Here is a 19,715-nt window from a genome sequence, read left to right on the forward strand (position 1 = left end):
CTAGTTTGTTCCCTCCAAATAGATTATGAACTTCTCACAATCAGGTATTAATCTTGTTTCTTCTAGAATCTCATGAGAGAATATTTAACTTAATTGTTGGTCAAGAAATATTTATTGAATTGCAGACTTTTGCATGGTCAATGATGATATTTGCAACCCACGCACATTGGCAAATGCTTGTAATTTCAACACTTGGTATGTGGGCTCAGGAAGATCATAAGTTTGAGGCCAACCTGGACTACTTTGTGAGACTCTATCTCTAAACACCACCTTCCAAAAAATAGTAAGAGGAAAAAGAGAAAAGTTTGCAGATTAGAGAAGAAATGCAACCATACAGAGTATTCTAATACTTCAAAGAATGAGTGCAACCTTTTGGGGATGTTTAGATAAAAGAGTTCTTTCTCAATTTGTAATCTTTTCACAAAATATTTAACCATTAAATAATATTCAATATTAATAATCTTTTAAAATAGTATTTATATTTTTAAAATGAAAATGAAAAATAGTCAGATGTGTAATAAATTATTAAAGATTTTAGACGACCAATTTGCTTCGTGTTCCTAAAATGTGCCTTTTATCGAAACAAAGCAAAACAAAAGCAATGAATTAGAATAATATAAAATAAAGCCTGAAGATTTGGGCCATTGCCAAAACAGCTGAAATTTTAAAAGAAACACAATGTTAAAAAATAGAGAGACTATATAGGAAACACTGGCGTATAGATAGCTCTCGGACACTTTATTCCTAGTGAGCAATTCAGCAGCTATTTTCAAAGAAATGCTTTGATTTTAAGATTGTAGCCATTCACACTGTGAGTGTCATTTCAGAGAATGGTTTACTGACTTTATTTTTAAGATTATACATGTGGGAAGAGTCGCTTTTGGTTTCCTTCAGAGACAGCCCTCTGCAAGCTCAAGAGAATATTAAATGCAGTATTTTCTAACTTTATTAAATATTGAATAGCTTTCCTCCTGTTATCTCTATATCAAGGGCAAGTCCTGTAAACCTTGGTCTGAAAGCTCTGAAATGACCTAAATAATCTATGAATCATCCATTTCTTCCCCCAGCTAGAAAATAGAGACTAAAATGGAAACATAAAGGGAAAGGAAGAATCCAGCTCATACCTGTCCATTCATGAAGGTTATGCTTTAGTCCTAAAATTTGTACTTTGCTTCACCTTGATGCTTATTTCCTCAGTCCTTTTGTCTTATGTGGAATAAGCATTTAGCTACTATAACTTTACTTTATAAGAACTTTGAAAAGTGTTAAAATGTGTAAGAATATGTACAACAAATGAGGAATAAAAGCTTAGAAATTTAGTTCTTCTAGATTATTACACTTGAATTATTGATAATTATGTGTGTGCATGTGTGTGTGTATGTGTATGTGTCTGTATATGTCTTTGCATATGTGAATAAAATACTATTCATTGAAATATTCTGGTAATTTTGTTCAAGTCTTTTTGTTCAGTATAATTAAAAATTCTTGTTTAACAAAGGCACATATAGGGGCCGGAGAAATAAATGGCTCAGTAGTTAGGAGTACTTGTTACTCTTACAGATGATCAAGGTTCAGTTTCCAACACCCGCCAGCTCACAGTCATCTGTAACTCCAGTTCCAGGGGATCTGACACCCTCTTCTGGCTTCTGCAGGCATTGCACACACGTAGTACACATACACATATTGTGACAAATCCCCCCCCCCCCCCCCCCCGTGGCCTTGGGAGACCGACACATGCGCCCTCTGAGATCCCAGGGCTGACAAAACAGACAGAATACCTTCTATTTGGGTTTTGCATAGTTTATGAAATCGGGAGCAGGTGACTTACAATGGCATGAATTCTCAAAGGCTTTTTCTTTCCCATATTTGAAACGCATGTCATCAGTGTGTCCTGCCCATGGTCTCCACTAACTTTTCAAGCTGTCTCCCTGTGGTCCTAGCACTCTGTTTCCAAAATGGTGATGATTCCGCCCCTTTTCCCCAGTGCACTCAGTGTTTCTCAGCATCTCTCAGCGTCTTTCAACATTTCTCAGCTTTGGTCTCTAGACCCGCCCCTGTTCAGTTTTAGTTTTTCGGAGGATGACTACCCAACAACATACTTGCAGCAAATGCTATACATAAAAATAAGCACCTTTGAAAAAGAACATAAGAAAAGCACATTCAAGGATGAAATACATGTTATAAAGTAGCTTTGCCTTTACCCTCTAAACTTCGGTTTGGCTCTCTGTAAAAAGGAGAAGTGCAATCTGTTGTGTCATATACTGCTACCAGCATATTTAATTGAAATTAAAATTGTTAGACTAGATGCATTCATTGAGTTTTGTCTTACATATAAGGATATGTATGTATTTAGAATGCTGTAAGAAATTATGTTGGTCTAGAGAAGTGGCAGTGTAGGTTTTTCTCTAGAATTGATGACCATATGTATTTGGCTATGTTTACAGTACCACACATGAGTTCCCTCCAATTGAGTGGGCCTTAAGTCCAAGTAGATACCTATTGATTACCTCCAAGATAAAAGTGCCATTCCTGTATCAATAGAGTTAGTTTTCTGGGCTTGTCATTTTTATGGCTCATAGACTTTACAGATGGGTAGGATTATTGATTGGTTTTCTCCCTTGGCACCTTGCATAGTATCTTCTGATACTAGAAGAATTAGTCTTCAAGGACGAGCTTCCAGATCAGTTAAAGCTACATTGATCCAAGCCTTATGTCTGCATTATGTCCTGTCTTCAGCAAAGGGTCTTACTTTCAAATTCTGGGAGACAATCAAGAGCTGTGGCAATAGCCTGTATTATTTTGGGAGTCTGTTGTACTACTATTACCAACAACTCAAGGGGAGGTTTCCCATGTCTGACAATATGTTATATACCTTTTTAATCATCCTTATAACTGAGAAGTAATATTTTTTCTCAGTCTGATGAAACAGTTATAAAAATTAGTTTCATGAAATAGGTGAATACAAAAACACTTTAAAATTTCACCATGAGACTTACGAAAGTAAGACAGTCCTGTGCATTCATAACTGGTTACTTAATGCTAGTTACCTAACTTTGTATGCCATAATTTATTTCAATAATACATATAACCTTCTCATACTTGTACCTGCCCCCCCCAACTATACTTGGATGTGGGTAGACTCTAAACAATTGCAATCTCAGTGAAATTAGTCTGTGGCATAGAAATAAAAGGACTAGGGGCTGGAAAGATGACTTAGTGGTTAAAAGCATGGCTGATCTTGCAGAAGACCCAGGTTGGATTCATAGTACCTACATGGCAGCCAAAAAGTGCTTATAATTCCGGTTTCAGGAGAATCTGATACTCTCTTCTGACCTCTACAGGCATTGCACAACACTGGTACACTTATACACTTGCAGACAATACCCTCATACACATAAAATGAAAATAATAAATAAATATTAAAATAAGTAAAACTATAAATGAAATGTTTTATGCTTATATTGGACAAATATATTCCTGAAACAAAGCAGAACAGAATTTATATTTTTAGCGCCAACATAGATGTCAATGGTTAAATCAACACCTGGGAATACTTTCTTGTTAAGAAATGAATGTTACATTGTGTTATATTAATTTCCAGACCTATATGTATAATATAAGCATGTCTTTCTATAAGCTATACTTATGAATAATATATATCATGCAACTAAATGTATTTTATGTGTATATAGGTAACATTATATACATACCAATATACAGATTCTAGAAATTTAATCGTTTCCATTGATATCTGAACTGGGTAATCATATGCTCCGTAATCATCTCTGTTGGAGAAGGATCAGCTTTCTCCACTTTAATTCAGTTCTCAAAGTGCAAGAAAATCTGTGGTTCTATTTTTAAATGGGAAAACTTGGATAAAGCAAACTTGATGTTTCCAGCCTGAAAAAAAACTCAAGTCATTCTCAGTTCTTCATAGCAGCAGCAGACATGGAGTCCCAGTTATTACTGTTTGGCTGGCCCTTGTGAAGAGAATTACTAGTGAAAGAGATTTGTCTTGTCTTTCTTGAGATCACAGTTCCATGAAGAGTACAGCACTTTTCCTAATTATGACTCAAGAGTATCTTTAAGGTTAGGATGCTGTAGGAGCAAATAAAAAATTAAGATGGCAAATTGTAGACTAATAAAATCAACAAAATGTTCAGAGTGATCTAAGTTTTTAAAATCTAAATTTAATCCTATTGGTCATTTTTTTCTTTGAACTTTGTAGTTTAAACTTAAACTACATGATTAAAATTTTTGTACAGAAATCTAACTTTTACAGACAAGATTTTAGCAATACCCCATCTGATACTATTCTTTTATATCCATGTTACTGCTGAAATATATTTGCTTATTTGTTTCTAAAGGTGTATGAAAAGAAGTGGAATTGGACTCTGTATCTTATTGTTCCACAGCTGTTTATTTTTAATTTAACTTGATTCTTTGGAGTTCACTTCAAATAAAAAGAGGTTGAGCTACTTTACTTGTTAAAGTTATATTATGGACATATCATAAATTTGTGTACTTGTACATTTTTTTCAAAGTTCAAATAATAGCTCACTGCATAGCCTTCTAATCCTTTATGTGCTTTTCTAAAAATACTCAGCATGGCAGATTTCCCAAAGTTCAAATGCATCAGGGCTTCCATGAACTTCTGATACTTTGGTATTTGAAATTTTGCTCTTCTTATTTCATTATTTAAGAATGAAAGCCTTAAGAATATAATAAAAATGAGGCATTCCAAATTTTAAAACATATAACATTCTTAGTCCACACACTAAAATGGATTTATTTCATGGGTATGGTGGTGCCTCATGAAAGAAAAACTACCTCTTGGAGTCATTTAATCAAGAGTGAGTCTGATCTGTTCTGAAGTGTTCTGATTTCTCTCAGAACTGTCCTGTTCTGTCCTCTTGAACAAAGGTCCTCCTTTTGTACTTGTTGAACAGCATATCAGTCAGGGTGTATGGAAACAATGAGGAACTTTGTCTCCAAGAATCTTTAGCCAGAGTTTACAAGGGAAAGATGAACTTTTCTGAACCCACTAATCCAAACCAGCACACAAATCAGAAAACAGATATTATCAGCCTATGTCTATGTGTTGTTTTTGACACTTGTATGGGTAGGGCACATTGTTTTCATGTTATTATTGTTTCAGTCGAAGTCTTAGGTCTAATTACCACATCACATGCATACATTATTCCTAGCTGGGGCATAAGAGAGTCATAATAGGGAACAGGGTATAAGGTTAAAGTTTAGCTTGTAAGGGTGAAGCATAGGAGTTCAAAGCAAAGGAAAATTGATTACATTGTTTTTGTTTGTACAAACCTTTTGAGTTACTTATTTTTACTTTATGCATGTTGTTACTTTGCCTGCATGCTTGAAGGTGCATGCAATGCCCATGGAGACCAGAAAAGAGTGACTATCCCTTGGAACTGGAGTTACAGACTGTTAATAGATGCCATGTGGGTTCTAGGAACCAGACCTGGGTATTCTGCAAGAGCAATAGGTGCTTTTAACTACTGAGTCATCTCTTCAGTCCCTACATTGATTTGGTAAAGGCTAGGAGGAATTTTAAAAGCTGAGTGTTCCATAGGGAAGGAGATGGAGTACATAGTTCTAAATAGTATAAAGCCACATGATTAACTGGCAAAGCTCAATTGTGGATCCCAGGAAAGTTAGAGTTAACAATAGAGTTAACAAATGAGAAATTCCATATTATGTATTTTAATAACTTAAAAATCTCTTTTATAATGTTAATTTTCAAACATTAAATTGCTTGATTGTGTTTAATAAGATACAGTTTGATTTTATTTTCTTCACAAAAATTCCCCCTTTAAAGTTTATATTATGGGCCAAGGTTCCTGATTATGCATCAATAGGTGAATGAGAAGAATGATTCTGCCTTAGGGCTATTGGAATCTAAGCATATTCCAGCAACATAGTTAAAATATCTATCCCTTTACTAATCAGTAATAGGAACTGAACACCCTCTTCTTGCCTTTAGTCAGGTCCTGTCCTTGACTCTAAGGACAGAATATGAAATTCCCTGTCTTCAAGGTAGTTGCAGTCAGGTAAAATTATTATTAAACATGTGAAAACATCAAACAAAGTAAATGACTATAGTTTATAAGAATTCAAATCAATTTTGAAAGTTTGGTATTTGTAAGCTGTAGAACCCAGTTTTATTTATTTTCAAACTAAAAGGAAAGTTTACTCTTTGATGAAAATAATAATAATTTATTTTCTCAACATCCTATCTTCCTATTATATATTTCTATCTGGAAATCTAATTGAATGTTTATATTGAGGTAAATTGATATAGCCCATACAATATCTGCATTATGAGAATTTCCTCACCAAGGAGCTGATGTATGAGGTGACCATGACAACCTTAGGCTATGGGGATATGTATCCCCAAACGTGGTCTAAGGCAGAGTCACAGTACTGATTGCTTAGACATTTTGTGTGACACTCATGTTTGTTAGACTGAAAAGGGAGGGCCATCTCTTCCTGGAACATGCTCAGCCTTCTTATTGACTCCCACATTGAGAAGTGAGGAGTGTCAGTTGGTCTTTTCTACAGCAAATGCGGCACCTGGGAGATGATGAGAGAACACTGGAGACCTACAGCCATTTTGAAATGCTCCAGCCTCCAGGACGGCAGTGCCCTCCATTCATATACCTGGGTTTCAGATATTCATGTCTGGAATACTAAGAAGTATGGAGTCCCAATGTAAGAGAATGGTTTCCAATATAGCTGTATGCTTCATTTGGGAATTTGATAACTTAAGGAAATGGGACTACAGCTGAATCTGTCAGGTTAGTGTCCTGCATCTATCATTTTATATCAACTGACTTAGGAAGAGTTCATTTAAGCTCTTTACTCCTGATATTCCTGAACTATAAAATGATAATACTGGTAGTGTTATTTTGTGGCTTGTTGTGAATCAATTTAACAGTACCTAGTAATCATTAGAATTATGTAGCTGGGAGTTCTTATGATTAATCTGTATTTGGAAGTGTGTATGTTTTCATACATTAGTGATAAGAAATTAAGTACTTAATTTAAAAAGTAGAACCTCATAATTGTTTCTTCCAGCACTTTGAAGTTCCATTTTTAGGCAGAGGAAGATAACTGCATTGCAATGTGCTCCTTAACTCAGGTCCTCTACTTTCACATTCCTCACCTCGCTTTTTCCCCCTAGATTTACTTTATTTTTTAGAATATATTGCAAATATTCTTTCCATGTTCATAACTCATGGCACACAGAACATTTTATTTATAAACAGAAATGGACAGCTAAATTTTTGTGGCTTCTAAATTCCCATCAGTATGAAATAACATAGGTATAAAACTTGATGTGAAAATTTCTAGGTCATAAGCAATATCTGGAGTCATATTTTGCTTTTCTTTTCCAGATTGTTGCCATTTAAAACTCTCCTGAAGTCATTTTTATGCTTTCTTCACAGGTTTCTATTTTTTTAAACAAAAGTTTCAGGAAATTATTCTCCAACATAAAGCAAAATTTTATCTCTATATAAGCAGGAAACAGAAGTTGAAGCACCTTACATGGACAGTCTGATTGATGCTACTTACAGCCTCTTTAACTTGAGAAGCATCCCAAGTGAAATTTTCAAATGTCCTATTACTCTTTTTTGTTTATAGGCATCAGTGTTTTCAGATTTGAGTCAAAGTATGTGATGATTCAGATCACTCTGTATTTTTATTTCTTTTTCTCCTACAGTTTATTGCTTTTGCCTCCTTATTCTTCATCTTGGTTTCAATCACAACCTTTTGCCTGGAAACACATGAAGCTTTCAATATTGTTAAGAACAAGACAGAGCCAGTCATCAACGGCACGAGTGTTGTTCTGCAGTATGAAATCGAAACGGATCCTGCCTTGACATACATAGAAGGAGTGTGTGTGGTGTGGTTTACTTTTGAATTTTTAGTCCGTATTGTTTTTTCACCTAATAAACTTGAATTCGTCAAAAATCTCTTGAACATCATTGACTTTGTGGCCATCCTCCCCTTCTATTTAGAGGTGGGACTCAGCGGGCTCTCATCCAAAGCTGCTAAAGATGTGCTTGGCTTCCTCAGGGTGGTAAGGTTTGTGAGGATCTTGAGAATCTTCAAGCTCACCCGCCATTTTGTAGGCCTGAGGGTGCTTGGACACACTCTTCGCGCAAGCACTAATGAATTTTTGCTGCTGATCATCTTCCTGGCTCTCGGAGTTTTGATATTTGCTACAATGATCTACTATGCGGAAAGAGTAGGAGCTCAGCCCAATGACCCTTCAGCTAGTGAGCATACACAGTTCAAAAACATCCCCATTGGCTTCTGGTGGGCTGTGGTGACCATGACGACCTTAGGCTATGGGGATATGTATCCCCAAACGTGGTCAGGAATGCTGGTGGGGGCCTTATGCGCTCTGGCTGGAGTGCTGACAATAGCCATGCCTGTGCCTGTCATTGTCAACAACTTTGGAATGTACTACTCCTTGGCAATGGCGAAGCAGAAACTTCCAAGAAAGAGAAAGAAGCACATTCCTCCTGCGCCTCAGGCAAGCTCACCTACATTTTGCAAGACAGAGTTAAACATGGCTTGCAACAGTACACAGAGTGACACGGGTCTGGGCAAAGAACACCGACTTCTGGAGCATAACAGATCAGGTAAGGCACAATTTCCAAATGTATGTCATACTTTATAGACCAGTAGATTCCATAGACAGAAAGTAGCTATCCCATTTTCTGTAAATATACATGAGTTTTCAGTTTTATCATACAATACGTGGTTGTGTCAGGCTTGTAGAGAGCTAGACTGTAGCATTTCTACATGAACCCCCCCCCCCAATAGAAAGCTGTAGAGCTGGTCTATAGAGTTTTCTTGCTTTGGTGAGAATGACCTTTGCTGATGGTATCAAATTTTTTTTTTGCCCATTTGTTGCTTCTGTGCCGATGTTTCTTTGTTTCTCTGCATGATGTGATGGTGTGATCTTGACCATTTTCCGTTCTTCATCTTCAAATGTTGGCCTTCATGTCATTTGGCTTGGTGTGTTTGTCTCAGTCTTACCTCTGTCACGTGGTACTTTACATCTCAACCTAATTCATAAGAAGCAGTTACTTAAGGAGAACGGATGCTTGCACATCGAAGGCCTAAACACCACAAAGGTGACCTGGAAGACATCTTTCAATAACAAAGTTCATTCTTAGAAATATTTTAGGGAATTGATAAAATTTTCATTGTTTCTAAACTAGATAGGATATGGCAACCTAACACTTTTGGTGACACGAAGTTCCATACACTATTTTAAAAACCACCATTGTTCAGGGTATACATAATCTGCTGTGGATAATCAAGGTCAAAATTGAATCTTTCTGATACTCATTTTTTACTGCATTATGTCTTGGGCCCTTCTAGAGCTGAATTTTAGATACTTTACTGCTTGACATTAGCTGAACTCCTGCTCCTCTGTATGCTAAATGTAATCTAGAATTGATTGGTTCTAATTTGATAGTGTGCCAAAGTCACAGTAGAGTCTTTGCTTCTGTTATATCTGAGTCAGGTGTAACGTTTTGTTGATAAATAATTTAAATAGCTTTTATCCTACCTTGAAAATTTAAGGTGTATTGCCTTTATTTTAGATTTAGTTTATCTTTTTCTTATGAAAGAAAAAAAAACTTCTGATGATTTTGTGCTCCATTTGTAAATATCCCTCCTTAGCTTTCAAAAACCTTTATTTTAGATTTAGTTTATCTTTTTCTTATGAAAGAAAAAAAAAGTTCTGATGATTTTGTGCTCCATTTGTAAATATCCCTCCTTAGCTTTCAAAAGTTTTTATGAGGCAAACAGAAAAAGAAATGTGACAACCTTCTGTTTTAAACTTTTATCCACACTCCTAATTTATATTTTGGAGTTTATCTGCAAATTTTATCACTACAAACTTGACAACTCAAAAGGATATCTTTCGGAAAGGAGGAGTTTAACTGAGATCGCTGAACTAATTAGACTGTTTTCAGCTTATCTATGCAGATCCCTTAAGAAAAGAACAAAGAGGACACACTCTCATCTCTGGCAAACACTAACTTCAAGCTAGTGTGTAGGATGTGAGTCTTGGCAAGCAAACAAGTAAATGATTATTTCAAGGGCATTGGAGACCTTGCTCTACTATATGCTCAAAGTAGTTTTGAGCTGTTGGCTTTGTGAATATTTTAATTAAGATTTTAGGGGAAATTGCTTTTTAGGAAAATAATAAAAACATGCCTCTTAAAGAACTGCAAACAAAATACTTACTTGAGAGGTTGTCATAAATAAGCTCTACTTTTAACAACTCCTCCTGACAGTAGCTGAATATTATGTAACAAATTTTATGATACGTGTGAAGGAATTCATTATCTCATTTATTCAGAGTTCAGGTCACCTGTGTGAAAGCCAGTTATCCATGAGACAAACTTAAAAAAAAGCATCAACATTTCCTAAAGAATGTTTCTCTCCTTTTTAATACATTTCCATTTTATTTCATGTAACTTTTTTGTGGTGAATGATGAAAATTCTTTTTCTTTTGTGATGTGATGATTGCGTTTGTAGATTGAGTGGCTGGACTCTGGGCATCTGTTGTAAACTCTCTGTATTGTCTCATTTCCTCATCCGTCACTGTCTGTCAATGGGCATGGTGCTGTGACAGTGTTATCAGGTGACGACAGTACAGGAAGTGAGCCACCATTATCACCCCCAGAAAGGCTCCCCATCAGACGCTCTAGTACCAGAGACAAAAACAGAAGAGGGGAAACGTGTTTCCTATTGACGACAGGTGATTACACGTGTGCTTCTGATGGAGGGATCGGGAAAGGTAGGCATGCATTTAATCAAATCATAGCAAGTGACTAAGACATTAAGAGTGATGCAAACTGCTCATTCATCATTTTCTAGGAAAGTCTGCATGTGGTGTTCTTTTATTCTCTCTATCACATCTCCCCATTATAAATATTTTATAATATCTACTTAAGAGCCTTACTTGATTGTCATGTACAAAAGGCATGTACCCTTTCTTCTTTTACCACCCCTTCCCATTGGTTTGCCATTTGTCTATGGGCAGATTTTCAATGAAATATGTAAACATTAAACCAGTCTCTCAAGTCTTTAAAAGCTATCTTTTTATTAAAATAATATGCACCAACTGGCTCTGTTATTATATCTGATAAGTAATTGATAACCATAAAGCAGTCATAAGGTATTCTTCTTTCAAAATGAAAACACAACACGTTCTAAATCACATATGCAATACTCAGGCAACTTATGCCCATAGTTTTTCAAGTATCACAAAGTGCAAGATGCCTCGCCAAGTGCAATTGAAAAATCACCTTCAAGGTCAATAATGCACTCTGGAAATACACTTATAGAACTTTTCTTCACCACCAATAAGAGTAATTTTAAATTCATTAGTAGTTTTCAAAGGGATACTAACCAGTACTTGACATGTAGAAGATGATTAATATTTGTTGAATGAAGATGGCTGAGCATGTGTCTGTTAAAGAATATGCTAGAATAGGTGAAGACATGATTTCTTATGCTAATTGACTAAATTCAAATGGAAAGCCACTCAAAAGGTTTCATATTAGTTCCCCGCTCTTATATGATTGATGTTCATATTTGTTATACGACACAGTTCCTCTAATTCATCAGCATTTTAAACTTGAGTATTTATTCTGTACTGCCCTGTTTTTCTAATATTCATTACTTACTTTGTATCATTCTTCTGTTGCTTCTGATCATTTCATATTGTCCCCTGTTCAGTGTTTTAAGGCCTGAATGAAAAGAAGACCAAGAACTCTTCATTTTGTTTTCTTTTGTGATGCGTAATAGTTCAAATACCTCTTTAGTCCAGTTAATTTCATTATCTACATGTTTCTTGAACTAAAATGCATTTCAATTCTGAATGAGCCTGCTTGTTCACTATATTACATTAGTGTATGTGTTAAAATTTAAATATTTGGGGGATACTTAAAATCTTACAGTATTTGAACAAAATATATGTGCATACATTAGATAATATTAGCTCAAATTCAGCATACTCTTCTAAGTGCATATATATCTAACCAGCTATGTCTCTAAATGCATACTTATGTCTATGTAGATATATACATTTATATGTATATGTGATTAAATTTATATCCATTTATTTACATCTATTTTATGTATCACCCAGTAAAGTAGTATATGTACAATTTATTCCAATGTATTGTGTTTAAAGACCAGGCTAAAATTGTTCTCCCATGTTAGACAATATTTTCCATCTTAAACTGTCCAAAGAAATTACAGTTGAGAAAGGCTTTACAATTTATAAGGTACTATGCTAATATAAAATTTTACTATAAAATTACAAATTTTCAAAAACATTACCAATTTTCATGAGCAAAGCAGTTAATAAGATATTTAGTTTGCATGGAAAGACACATGCAATTTTATTTCACAAATGCAAGTTTTCTCTTTTATTGAGGACATTGTTTGTGAACTGATTAGCTCATCTGAGCATTTTATTTCTCATCATTCCTTGCCACATCAATGCTCTCACATTTCTGCAGATTTCTTTCATAGCTATATGTTTTTTACTACTATGCATGGTATTGTTTCTGAGCAAACTTTCCATTTTTCTTTTTGTCTTATCCTTCAGATAGACCAGAAATCCATTTATTTCCCCTCCACTCTTCTTGAATATTGATAACAGAGTTCTTGTATCTTACCTAAGCATTTACTTCCTATAGGACCCAATCACTAACTTTGCAAATTGATCATTTCTATTAATTTTAATGTTCTAAAATTTCTTCCTGTCTAAATTTTAAAATTACTGGATTCCTGCTGCTAATTTATGTATAAATATGAATATGTTCAGGCATGAGTTAAGAAAATCTAAGGATTCCTTTGAAGAGTAATCACAAATATTTTTCTTTATATATTTTGTTTTAAGAAAGCATATTATCTAAACTAAAACATACCCATGTATACTACATGTGTAGGCAGTTTTAACATTGCTCCAAATGAGCACATGAACTGAATAAAATAAAAGTTGTATATTCAGATGTTAGTTTTAAATAGGTTTTACTTTGTGTATTCTCATGAATAATTTATATATTTATACCTTCATTTATAGTTTTAGCTACTCTAGTAAAAACTTGATTAAGCAAAAAATAAATTGTCAGATTTTCTAATCAGAAATATTTAGAATAAGGAAAACTAAATGTATTGAAGAACATATAATTTTACTAATTAAATATGTGTTACTAAATTAGAAAGGAAACTTTTCAAGTGGATATTGTAATTACATATATTAAAAATAAAATGATCTGTAAATCAAATAAAAATATTTATTTTGAAAACTATAATTTAGAAGAACAGCTAGCATTTAGAATAGCAATCAAGATTCCTATATTACTGTGTGATTAATATAACACCATCTAACAGATCATTACATGTCTGAGAGTTCTACAGGGAACTTGGGGCATTAGCAACCCCTTTGACGCATTCACTCCTTTAATTAACATTTATTAATTTTTGCAATCTAGTTTACATTTTTAGGTTACCTAATCAAATTCTACTGCATAGGAGGAATCTTTTTCTCTGTATTTCCCAAAGTTCTATTTTCAGTACTGTACAGAGAGCAATAAAAGCTTACCATGAACATGAAGTTTTCTGTATAAAGATAAGTTACTTGCAATTAAAAAAATATTTACAACATCCTCCCACTAGCTATTGCATCATCTAGCAGCATAGAATGAAATATTCACACTCTGTCATATTTTATAATAAAGGATACTAACAAAGCATTAGCAGATAAATTTTTAATCAACAGAAATTATATATCCTAGAAAACACTATCATAATTCATGAATGGTATAAATGTCTATTGACAAAATCTTTAGAAAAGAGCCAGTTTACTGGAAGGCGATATATGTGCGTGGGGGGAAGGGATGTTCATCATTCTTCTCTCTGATTATTCTCCTGGTATGAAGCTATTATTAATTCTAGATACATATCTGTCTTGGCCTCTCCTAAGTCAAATAAACAAATAGATAACTTCTGTTCCAGCAAAAGGAGCAGTTACAAAGGACTGTTATTCTCTTTTTGTCCTCTAACCAGCAAGCATAGTAATTAGAGCCCATTGAATATGCTGCACAGTCTAAAGGAGACAAGAGACAAGAAGTTCCTTGGAGTTGTATGCATTTCCCTGATGTGGGTTACCTTTCAGAAAGTTGCCTTTCCTGCCCTGTAACTGTTCATTGAAGCTGCCAAAGCATAACTTTCCGGAGCTGTGTGATAGGACTCCATTTGTAGTCAGTGTCCTGCCTTCCTTTTCACCTCACACTTCATCCTAGGAACTCCCCAACCCATTCAAACGCCTCTAATACATTGTACTAACAATGCTACATAATGCAAATCCCACTAAGGTGATGTTGGTGGGGTATTGCCTGAGTGATTAAGGAAAACCACTGGACTCAAGTTTGGAGAAGTTGTTTCATTCTCTAAGTCCATGGCGATGGCCAAAAATAGTTTTCAAATTTTGTATAAAATTGTTTTCCCTCATTTCCTGGAAGGTGGGAAAAAGAGATGAAGTCATCTGAAAATAAATTCAAAATAAAATTCAAATTTATTGCACAAAAATTATTACTCAGTTTCCATTTCATTTGCTTCCTCTTTATTTAATTTTATTTTGTTACCTAAGTGACTGAAAATGTGCCTTCCATCCTGTATCTCTTGAATAATGACTTAAAATGTCATTATTATAAGAATCATCCTTTTAATCCTCTACAGTTAGACTACACATGCTGAAAACAATTGTACGCTTAAAGTTAAGCATGCTCTGCTAGTTATTAATGCTGAAAATTAAAAGAGAAAAATAGTGAATATATTTTTAATTTTCAGAAACATTCTGAAATTTAACAATGTTAAGTCCATATCTTACTTAAGTTGCTTTGCCTGATTTTTAAAATTTATAGCAGTCTCTGTGCCAAAACTGTATCAATACTAACTATAATCTGTGAGGCAATGTATTTTAAAGCATTGCAGTTGTAATTTGTAATAGCTGGTTTGATCTTTTCAGAATGACAACTATAGTGAGTTTTCAGGTTTTAGATGTATGAATTGTCTCAATATTGAATTCTTTGCAAGCAAATTCTTTGAGCTCAAAAATGGCACTTTTGATTATCCTGCATGGTATTGTTTGTCTGTGTCTATTTTCTGGTTGAATTCAACTGATGTCTGTGCATTTTTTCATAAAAGGATATGAAAAATCCCGAAGCTTAAACAACATAGCGAGCATGGCAGGTAATGCTCTGAGGGTCTCTCCAGTAACATCACCCTACAACTCTCCTTGTCCTCTGAGGCGCTCTCGATCTCCCATCCCATCTATCTTGTAAACCAAACTGCATCAATCGGCTAAATTATATCAGTCCAAGTACTGTTTAACCTGTCGTGGAAACAATTACATGTAGCGTTCCTCCAGGCTCCGTTAATACAGTGTAAGTCCTGCATGAAACTACTATTTGAAGTCAGAAATGCTACCTGAGTAGCTAACAGATCTTATCCTGGCTTTAAAGATTCTCTAAAGTAGTGCTACTTCTCCATATGAATTGCCCTGATTTCCTTTCGCAATAAAACACCAATAGTATCAGATATTGGCCAGTACACTAGTACACTACCATGTCTTCAGGGAGATATATTTAAACAATGTGCTTCTAAATGCCAACTACTTCATTGGAATTTTACTTCTTGTGACTCTAAACCATTCAGAAGATGTCCGGGATCTTAACTAGATTGCACACAACATGACTTCAGTCAGCTCATTTACATGGACCATCTTGTCTGTATCACCTGAACAAAATTTTACAGAGTCTGAGGACTATGGATGGCTCAGGAATGTGTCCTTGCATCTAACCATCCTGCCGATGTGAACACACTGGTTGACTGTTCTGTATGTTGAATTGTGGGGCAGGGAGGATGCATTTCTCCTTGATATTTCCCCAACACCCCCATTCTTTGATAGAAATATTTGTTTTAAGTATCTTAATTTCTTGATTAATTTACTTTTCTTCAAAAAATTGTTTTATTGGTGTTCTGAATGTCTTTGGTTGTTTGTACACACAGATAACTGCAAAGAGGTTGTCATTACTGGTTACACGCAAGCCAAGGCCAGATCTCTTACTTAATGACTTGGGGAAGGCACAAAACATGAGAGAAAGGTAACTGTTAGCCAGGCTTGCACTGTTTAGCCAGGAATTACTGCTTGGTACTAGAGCCATTTGTCTTAATTTTAGAATTTGTCATCATTTCAGAGGCAGAGTGACAAATATTACCCGAAGCTCCTGTGTCTTTTTTACCCTTTTCTTTTTATTAGTTTTTGTGTGACCATCAAAGGTCACTGTTGTTCACAGGAGGGTTGTTTTGACTAGCCTTAAAAGTTGCATCAAAGGACTAACCAGGTTTCCAGGCTGTGTTTAATCAGGTGCTTTGTTCAGTATGCTGTTTTCATCTGTCTGTCTTAGCTCCCTGTCTTAACTGTATATACCATCTGTCTCCATGAAGCATAGATATGCTTTGCTAGACATGTGAGAGTTTAGTCCTGGATCTCCCTCACTCCTACCCCCTGTCTTCTTTGCTATTTGGAGCAGCCTCTCTGCTTTGTATATACATTAATGATGCCCTGAAGACTATCTAAATTAATCGGCACTGTGAATCTTTTTGATGAACAGGATTGAAGCAGCAATTTCACCATTGTGTTTGGTTGCCTACTGCAGTGTCAGTTCCTACAACATAGCAACCAGAATTCATCACTACGTTCCAGCAAAAATCCCTAGGGAGTCATATTCAGCCTGAGGGGGAAGATAGTCTGATTGCACATCTCTGCCAAATACCATAGCAATAGTGTATCTGGTATTTTGGGCATGTGGGGGAAGAAAGCACCATAATATGAATTGTGGCATAGATAATAATTTCGATGCACTTAGGATTCTTGAGATTGTTGAATTCCCAGTTCTCATGTTTATTTTTGATAGGAAGACAATTGTCAAATTTATTATTGGCTAAAGACGTGTTAGTCTCCATTCCTAAGTCCCAGCGCATGAGCTGCATGTCAGAGATCTAAGCAATGCATTTACCCAGACATAAATATCTGAGATTTAGAGATACAGCGATCCTTTTGATAACATCACTCATAAAATGTTATAATTACTCAGAGATTTATAGTAAAAGAATTAATGTGCTGTCTGGTGCTGCTGTTATTGACTGCAGTGTTGTACAGAATTTATCATGGATTTTTGACTGCTGTAAAAGGGGCAGTGGAATTTAGCCATACCAAGGATTGTACTGGAAACAACTTCTGCTACTGAATGTGCCCTGATGTGACCAGTTTGTACTTGGAATCGATTCTGCATCTTCATGAGGCATTTAAAGATTAGAACGGATCTGTGGCTGGAACTATTTGGTGCTCGACATGAGTGTTCTGCTTGTAGATTGACCAGGGTCCCTGAAACAACTGTCAATGCCAACACATGTGCATGGGTCAAACCTTCTGGCAATCTCATAGCACAGGAAGCCAAAATCATGACCAACATCTCTGAAGCTTCAAGTAAGGTCCATGATTCTTTGAATGACTCCTCATGGGCTTGTCATGTATTTTGCTGTGAATTTCACAAGACAGCGATACTGATGTAGCATAGGTCTGTTTTACTTTTTCTCATTTGTGCTTTGTTCATTGGATCCACGAACATTGACTGTACCATCCTTCTGCAAACAACTTATCAACTTGTCAATTATGTTGTAAATTTTTAGTGTCTGCTTATCAAAACTAACCCATTTTTAGTCACATAGTTGTTTAGCTCTGGAAAACTGTAACTTAAACTCACCAACAGAACTTATAGTTTAAGTCTTTTGTCATTGTTACCTCAATAATAAATACTAAAAATATAAAGTTCTGGCAATGAGAATATTTTTTTATTAAATTATCAAGAAATAATGTCAGTATATAGTAGAGTATTATCAAATTATATCCTAAAATGTCTATTTTGCATAAGAGAGATATTCTTTAATCAATTACTTTTTGTGAGCTTTGTGGCTAATGAAATGTGTACTTGTCTTTAACACTGCTGTAGTTGAAAAAGTTAAGAGTTTTTCATCTTGCTTAATCAATATTTCCAGAATTGATTAGTTCCCCTGGGATTCTGAATATACTATGTAACTTAATTACAAACCCTTGTATCGTGTACCTTTTGTGACCATCTCAAGGTGCATGCCTAACCTTGGTGATAAACCGATGGACATGTTACTAACTGATGAAAAATAAAAGGCAAATAAACTGGGGATCAACTTGAATCCTAGATGATTAAATTATTCATATTTTTGTCTCCTTTCTTTGTGTTACTGTTTCAGACAGGTTTTACTGTTGTTATGCTCTGTGGTGCCACACCAGACACCCATACATTACAAAGAATTTAGGAATGAAAGGCTTTTAAAATACATAAACGCTTACTTTCGTTTAAATCTTAGAAACATAGCCAGTGTTTTCCTCTTTTTCATGTTTTCTTATTTGCTCTATATAAATTTTTCTTATAATTCAGATATTATAGAATTATTAATTACTATGATAGTCCATATTTATGGCCCATTTTATGATTAATATAAAATTATACTTATATTTTCTAATTGGCCACAGATCTGGAGGCAAAGGTTTCTGTTTTCATTTTATTTGTAGTAAAGTTAAGGTCCTGACAGGCATGACTTTTCATGAACACTTTTCTCACAGACATTTGTCCTCACAATATTTACTGAGCTTCTTGGTATAAATGCCCCATTAAATCTCAACTTTGGGTAATGAATCTCTGTTTCTCGCACATGACAGTCGCAGCTGGCATTGCATTTGCACTATAGGGATACAGATAAACTTATCCCACAATATTCTATGACATCATCCTATGATAAGAGAAAAATACATGTATGATCAGAGAAAAAGTATAGAAGCAGGAAAAAATGTTGGCAAATCCAACACTTTCTTATTATGTATCAGTACACTGTTTTCAGTCTCTAACATTGTTCATTTCTGATTAAGAGACTGTTATGAAGCTGAGATTAGAAAAGAGAGTTTTCAAAATAAAATTGCTTGTAAAATGTTATTAACAAATGATGTCAGGATGAAAGATTTACTGTGAGAAGGAAAGCTATGTAAGAAGGAGAAAGAAAGAATATATTTAAATAGTAATTGCCATAAAATTTTATTTTTTAAAAAAGGATTAAGTAATCATGAGTAGAAGGCAAAAATGCTTGCTGCCAAGACACAGCCCGAGTTTCAGCCCTGGGACTCATATGGAGGAGAGAACTGATTCCCAGTAGCTATCCTCTGATCCCTATGCATGTGCCTTGGCACACATTGTGTGCACACGTGTGCATGTACACAAAAATAATAAAAATATAAGTCAAGAATTGATGACAGAACAGTGACATTATCACAGAAGATCATGGTTTACACTACAGTCCATAGTAGGTGGTGTACATTCTATGGGTAGGAGAAATACAGAGTGGTGTGCATGAAGCATTACAATATCATATAGGACCATGTCATGGTCCTCACACAGCTTTTAAGATTGGCTTCTTCACTTCTTCACTTATTAACACACATGATTACCTCCTCTTTATCTTTTCATGGCTTGGTAACTTATTTCTTTTTAGTA

At 35.0% G+C, this 19,715-nt stretch overlaps 1 protein-coding gene across 10 annotated transcripts in view; it reads left to right on the forward strand.

The window, feature by feature from the left end:
- The window catches only part of Kcnc2 (potassium voltage-gated channel subfamily C member 2), a 224,345-nt gene extending 206,298 nt beyond the window's left edge, over positions 1 to 18,047 (forward strand). For 4 of the 10 annotated variants that reach the window (XM_008843374.2, XM_008843373.3, XM_008843375.2 and 1 more), the window contains 3 exons: positions 7,748 to 8,675; positions 10,688 to 10,852; positions 15,277 to 18,047. In XM_008843374.2, coding sequence (XP_008841596.1) covers positions 7,748 to 8,675; positions 10,688 to 10,852; positions 15,277 to 15,413 — 1,230 coding nt within the window. In that variant the 3' untranslated portion in view covers positions 15,414 to 18,047. Of the gene's footprint in view, positions 1 to 7,747; positions 8,676 to 9,069; positions 9,174 to 10,687; positions 10,853 to 15,276 lie in introns of all 10 variants that reach the window. The other 6 variants (XM_008843380.3, XM_008843379.2, XM_008843381.2 and 3 more) reach the window with 6 other exon arrangements.
- Positions 18,048 to 19,715: the final 1,668 nt, after the last annotated feature.

Source organism: Nannospalax galili, unplaced genomic scaffold, assembly GCF_000622305.1.
Source record: "Nannospalax galili isolate Female #2095 unplaced genomic scaffold, S.galili_v1.0 scaffold720, whole genome shotgun sequence".
NCBI lineage: Eukaryota > Metazoa > Chordata > Mammalia > Rodentia > Spalacidae > Nannospalax > Nannospalax galili.